Genomic DNA, 6799 nt, shown 5'->3' with positions numbered 1-6799 from the left:
TATTTAATCAACTCATAAATGCTTCTCAGAATGGTAGTGTTATATCGAGTTCCCGTATTTTTTCGCACATGACCCAACCAGAATCAGCCTCTGTAAATGGTGCTGTTGAATTTGCCCAGTACCCTAATGCGCCCGATTTCGTACCCATATGCTATCTGGCGTACAGACCATGGTTGCCATACTTCATCCAAGATATCCTCGATGAATAACCCCACTATACGAAAATAAGAACGTGCATTGTGATTGCATATATCATTGTATTTATTCAAAAATGAAGGACCCGTGACTTCATATCTATTTCATATGATGGCGTTCATTTTCCACAGGCTTTGTATTGGCATTTCTTTCGATCTACTGATATTCCCAAACATTTAGCTCTCTTTGGAAAACATTTCCTCACTCTACTTTTGAACAGTCTGCCTTTTTGTCCTCTGCATTTTCTCCACGGCCCCCACTTTCCCCATCTACCACAGGGGCCATCGGAACAAGACTTGGTTTGTTCCAATTCTTCGGCGCATAAAGCGGGATCATGACTGACGCATTTCCGATATCTTTTACGCGTCCCTTCGCCACATACCTGGGAGCATGGACCGTAAAAACTCCACCCGGTATAATAAGCAGACGGGCCGGAGTATGTTACCTTCAAGTCCGCTTTTGGTTGATAACAAATGTCCGTATCGCAGCAACCTACAAAACTTCCTGTGAGGGGTTTCAGATTTGCTGGGATGTTCAGTGGTTGGTAGGGACATGACCTCTTGAATGGAGGCGGTGGCGTGATTGGCGGACAAGGCCTGTTGGACTCCCCGCATTTTCCGTCAACAACTGATGAATCAGTTGGTTTTGTCACGTTCCTTACATAGCTCATGGATTCAAGTTCTTTAATTGTTGCGATCTTTCCTTCCATCACGTCCGACCAATACTGTTGGTGGTCACTGATTGACATTTGATAACCGATGTTGAAGAGATACGTGTGGTAAAAGTCGGTGATAGTGAAGTCAACGGTGCACCCGGCCGACAGGCAGTTGTGATAGCTTTTTATGACTTCGTAAGAGTTTTCGCTGTTGAAATTCTGACATTTTGGCCGGCCGTGACTGACTTCGAATGGATTGAAGAGACCGTTTTGAGTGGTTTTTAATGTGACTTCAGTGGGGTTCACGGGAGAGTGACAGCCTTTTCCTGGCAGCCAACATCCGTCGATCAAGCGACATTCGAAGCTGGTAATATCTTTAAAAATACCATATTATTAGAGAAGCTCAATAGGACTGTACTATAGCCGCCTCACCTTTCCAACCTTTGAATTTTGGAGAAATGTTGAATGTTAACAGCGTCGGTAATATGCTGCATCCTGGGTGTTCAACGGCGAGGTCGTCCTTGAAAGTTTGTAGCAGGCAATTCGTGAAGTAAGGATTCCAAAATCCGAACTGTGTGCAATAAGAGGTTGAGTCAAAGCGTTCAATGTTAATTCCCCTGATCACCGCTGTTTCCCACAACGATTTATTTATGTGCGTCATTCGTGGAGCAATAAGCAAACATACACACATTCATTATTATGAATATATTCTTCAACGGACACGGACGTTCTTTCACTCAAAGGACACGCCTTACTCATCGGCTATGCATAGCGACTCAACATCCATCAATATTAAAGGGTTCGGGCACTTATGACTTTAGTCGGAATTTAAGTATCATTGTCGTGTGCACCACTCAAATGAGTTTTAGTTAGAATTGTACCTACCAATTCTGCTCAGACATAATTAGTTGTGTATGGAAATAACACATACCTTCTTGATTACGAATTGTGCTTTCTCTTTGAAAACAGGCTTCCTAATGGCAAAATGGCAGACCGGTACCCCCACGAGTATCGACGCTGAAACCTGCTTCCTTAATCGAAACAGCTCCACATCAAAATAGCACCCGGGAGTAGTGCCACATTTCCGATGATCTTCATCGAGTCCGCGCTGGACAACGCTGTCCTCCGAACAAGGGATTCTGGAACAGCATATTCGTGTTAGAGATATTGATTTCCATGACCGAAAATATAAAGGATAGTCCTCAAAAGTCTTACCTCATGCAATACGGCACATCGACAGGCGGTTGGCTAACGTAAGGCTCGTTTCGTTTAATATTACATGTTACCGGAAAGGCAAGAGGGGGCCGGCATTCTGAAATTAAAACAATATGTAAACACATCGGTGCAGTGTTGAGGCTGAAATTGGTCGTTGTTGGTGTTGTAATTGTTGTTGGTGTTGTTCGACTACAGTGGTCTTTTGCACCAGGCCTATGTTCATTATTATAGTTCCGTATCTGCCGACTTGTATAGCACGGCCCACGTCCACGCTTTTTGAGACACTGCCTACGCTAGGTGTGCCAAACTCAACTTGCATCGCGGGTCGGATTCAAACCCAGAGATTGCTCGCGGACTGGACCAGTCAAAGGAATCAAAAATGTTACCTCAAAAGTCATGCCTTTTTTTCCACTTGAATGCGTTATTAAAGCCCATATATATAGAATAGTATACATCATACTACATAGTAGATCATATTACGGACCATCGGGTTCTATTCGAGCAACAACTTTATTCGCAAACAATGGAATTAGCGAAAATACGATGGTTGGCCAGTTGAATATAGTTGTACTTATAATCCGCTAAAACAGTGGATGTATGCTCCCATCGTTATAGTATACTAATCTGGCAGTATCCCTGCGTACGAGTTGTGACGTTTACAAGATTGTTCACTGTAGACAAAGAATACGGAATTAGATAATTATTAATAAACCGCCGTTCGGGTTTCCGTGGACTCCGGGGAATTTCTGAGTCAGAATTGATACAGCAATGCGTCCTCAGCTATTTGAATTATATGTTGTGTGATTATAATATTCTCCATGTTACCTGCATATAACGGTTTCGCATTCGCATCGCATTCTCCTCTATAAATAGATGCTTTCCGGTCTATTTTTTCATAAAAGTGCGCACTTTTTGCCGACTCTGAATTCGGTGCCAATGTCACCGACTTCCTCGTAATGTTGACAAGAGCGCAATCACCACACCGGTACGGTATGGTTGGTTATAAAATGTGGCCTCGGAACATACTCGACATTTGCTGTCTTAAGGGATTATGTCACGGAAGTATTTCTTTCTAAAAATCTCAAATTTATTAGAAAAGTGCTGGGTGATGGAAGTATTTTTCAATCTTCTCAGAATTGCTTCGCAGTCCGTATGTTTGACACCCGTGGCTTACGCGGATTGTAATTGGTAGGTTGCGACAACGATATTCAGATCATGTTCGTCACGTTATCTACACGTATATAGGTTCTAACACCGTGGACGAGCTTGAGAAAGTCTATTCGGTGTTCATATAATTGACTCAAAAACCACATAACCGCCCGGTAAATGTGTCTCTAGTTTGAATTATAGCATCCTACACGTATGAGCTACACTGCACAAACCTGGTAAAAGTGACCGTCGACTGTTGTTAGTGCCCGTGGCCGATCTTTCTTCCTCGAGGTCCGGAAATTCGAAAGGCAGATCCTCTCCACTATCGACAGTTTCATTACCTATAACAATGTGCAACGAAAAGACTGATCACACAGAATCTTATTTCGAATAGTGAAATTATAAATTAACGGACACCCTTTGGCATAGCGTTTTTTCATTAAGGTCGTTGGTATTTTGAAATAGTTCTAGTATAGTTGCGAATATATTCGATACAATGGAAGATACTAACTTGATCGTCGTTCAATCGTGGTCCAAACCCGGACCCCCTTCATTGTTTTGGTTGCTCTAAATACGTATTCAAATGTTCATGGAAATCACCATTTATGTATGGGGAATGGGGATTCCCGGAATCTCAATGACTCTCTACTTCTACGAATTACGTCATTTACTCGTGATTTGAACGCCAATTTGTTGATTTATAGTCTGGAAGCTTTTTCCGACCATGGTAATAACACTACTCAATCCACCGACTTATGCGGTATGGAATTACTGGGCTAATACTTAGGTTTAATGACAAACACTTCAAATGTGAGACATATGACATTAATTTCATGATGGTTACATGACCTCTTGACTGTAACATGATGCCGAGTCCAAAGACGATCATTTACCTCTTCGAAACATTAACCGCCAAGTGCTATCAATTTCACTGTACCCCGATCGGATACAGGTATCAAAACGCAACCCATATACCTTGCTGACCTTCATTTCTCGCACGCCTGTTAAAACACCTCCTCCCATCCCAGCAGCAATACTTCGAGTATCTGACGCAAGATCCCTGGTCTACAATACTCAGTATGTTGCCGCCATCACCATCAACGTTGCAAGATGTCGCTGCAAATTCATAAGTACACAATCTGTACTATTGACGAGACTTAATTGACGCTGATACGTACCATTTAGGACATTGTCACAAGGCTTCTGAGCCCGATTCTGAACGGGCATGACAAATATACCAATCACAAGCTGTAGTACAATCATATCAGCAAAATTCCTATAGAATAAAACGCATTCGGGTTGCGAGCTGGTTTTCACTGTAATTTCACAACAGACGCGCAATTTGCTTGTAAATATTATTGAATCAATTAAAAGCGCTAATATTGTAATAAATACATTGATGCATATACATTGATATAAATTTATAACTGCTGTGTGGAATTTCACCAACAAATTGAATTCAATCAAAACTAGCAGTCATAATTATAGTCCGTCTTGCCTAATCATTTCTTTGCGATTTCGCAGTTTATCGATGACGTGCGGTCACACATCATACACCGTGATTCGTCCTAACAAAATACAGAATGAATAAGATAACTGGGAGAATGGAGGTATAGCTTGCGCGCTAATCGATTCAAGTTACAAGTGACGTTTACGGATAAAAAACAATAAGCATCCGAATGTGCTTCTCACGCAACTGACATATGAATTTTGCCTACATTTCGCGGTACAAACTTGATTACGTCACTGGTATGTATCGGTGAACGAAACTTAATTCGTCGATATTTCATTACATGTAATGCAGTGCGATATATTTGTGAAATCCTGCATTAATAATATTGAGCTATAAAAAGCAACTGAAATTCCTATACTGGTAATGCGCCGCGAGTACAATATGTACTTTAAGTATCTGTGTATGATGGACTGGCGTATATATAATGTAATATACATGTGATTATACATCAGGCTCCTCGCCGTTTTTACATCAATATATAACTTTTAACCATATATAGCTACCCGTAAATATTAATGTCGCTAGTTCGTCATCTGTGATATCATTTGTCTCTTAATACCATGTGCTTAGGGTTGCATTTACAACAAACGGTGTTTCAAAACACGTTTTAAACAGTATTCTAAACACAGGCCTTTTAAAAATATTGTGTTTTTTTTAAGTTGTCAAATTATGCCATAATTGTGTAAATACTTTCCAAAAACATGTTGTATGAGCCCATGGACAATTACCACCCGATTTAGCTCACGTATATCGATATGGGATGGTCGGAACCCTCAAAATAGTCGGTTCAACAGTTATAGTACAGATATTTCGTCAGAGGAGCTATACTTACCCTACATTTTCAATTTTCAATACCATTCCATTATGACGTCACAACTGAATATTCGTGACGTCATGAATTAAAAAAAAAAAAAAAAAATTTTTTCTAAATTGGGGTCTTGTTTTCAACATGTTAGTTTTTCATTGATGTTTGTTTTAAATTCAACCCTAGAGGTGCTGGGGAAGGATATTATTATATTTTATTCGAAATAACACATCATTGGGTTGGTTCGAAATGGCTGTTCTTTCTCGTTGTCATATTTGCCTAGTGTGTATCCGTGGGCGAACCCTTACATGCAGCTTTGAAGGCGTCTTAAAATCGTAGAAATTGACTGGTATCGCGGTTTATGTCTAGTCTTTGACCATCGGATTAATATAATTCCTCTGACTTTCCAATATCGTAATAATACAGAGGTTATAGGACTGCATTGGTAGTCGATAAATATATCTCTATTTTCGTCGAAGGAGCACCTGATCATCGGGTCTCCACAATAATTGATTCCTAATAATCTCGAATTTGATTCCAGTTAAGTATAGCCGCTGACTTCCGAACCCTGTGCAACGATATGTGCTTGCGTAACTAATGAGACAGTGGGCGAGTAATAATTGATTCGGCCTTGCTACGGATATTCAGCAAACTTGAACCTGAAGAACATCCCGCAAAGCTTGCTGCAAACAATAATGCCTTGTAACTCCAATACGGCGGAACATATTTCGGATATAGAGTGATACAGCTGAGTTACGTACCAGTTAAATATTATGATACTTATTTATAACCTAGAGTCACTTGATTCAAACAGGCCTACTGAGCTATGCGTTGTGTCGACGTTATCTAGAATGTAACACATTGGCCGATTGAAGTGAGAATCAGCTTAAAATACTGAAACGCTGAATTGCTCTACTTGTCTAGCCTGTCTATCGACGGTTTTTGTTACCAAAAGATTACACCGTTTGGTGATGGAATCGAATACGTAAATGACAATAATGCATACTGAACAATGAATAACTCCGCCCCATCCTCAGTTGCCAGCCCTGATAGCTTGATCTACATTCTACATCCACATGACTGACTGGTCGATGTTTTGATCTTACGATTATAATCAAGTTTGTATGTTCGGTGTCGTGACATTGCATATGCAAAGTACGACTGCCTTAGGGCGAACTTGTTAAATCTATGAATCATAAAGTGGATTCATGGAGCGTTTTCCCTTAACATTACTTAAAGGCCACTAATGTACTCCACTGGCAGAAGT

At 40.6% G+C, this 6799-nt stretch overlaps 1 protein-coding gene across 1 annotated transcript; it reads right to left on the bottom strand.

Annotated features, from left to right (window-relative positions):
* Nucleotides 1-237: 237 nt before the first annotated feature.
* LOC145438308 (uncharacterized) lies at nucleotides 238-4551 on the bottom strand. Its single transcript, XM_080315702.1, has 7 exons — nucleotides 4393-4551; nucleotides 4190-4330; nucleotides 3448-3555; nucleotides 2066-2162; nucleotides 1782-1989; nucleotides 1283-1421; nucleotides 238-1224 (listed from the first exon to the last, which is right to left on the bottom strand). The coding sequence occupies exons 1-7, from the start codon at nucleotides 4475-4477 to the stop codon at nucleotides 314-316; spliced, it is 1689 nt and encodes a 562-aa protein (XP_080171828.1). The 5' UTR covers nucleotides 4478-4551; the 3' UTR covers nucleotides 238-313.
* Nucleotides 4552-6799: the final 2248 nt, after the last annotated feature.

This window comes from Botryllus schlosseri, chromosome 4, assembly GCF_051294905.1.
Source record: "Botryllus schlosseri isolate E-star chromosome 4, Bs_hap1, whole genome shotgun sequence".
NCBI classification, from domain to species: Eukaryota; Metazoa; Chordata; class Ascidiacea; order Stolidobranchia; family Styelidae; genus Botryllus; species Botryllus schlosseri.
This window is presented reverse-complemented; position numbering and strand designations above follow the sequence as displayed.

What these genes read in the sequence shown, in the direction of transcription:
- LOC145438308 (XM_080315702.1), bottom strand. Translation starts at nt 4,477, where the DNA reads ATGATTGTACTACAGCTTGTGATTGGTATATTTGTCATGCCCGTTCAG. An exon ending in GAGAAATGAAGGTCAGCAAG is followed by an intron (nt 3,556 to 4,189) that starts GTATATGGGTTG and finishes ACATTGTTATAG; the next exon opens with GTAATGAAACTGTCGATAGT. An exon ending in TCGACGGTCACTTTTACCAG is followed by an intron (nt 2,163 to 3,447) that starts GTTTGTGCAGTG and finishes TTTTAATTTCAG; the next exon opens with AATGCCGGCCCCCTCTTGCC.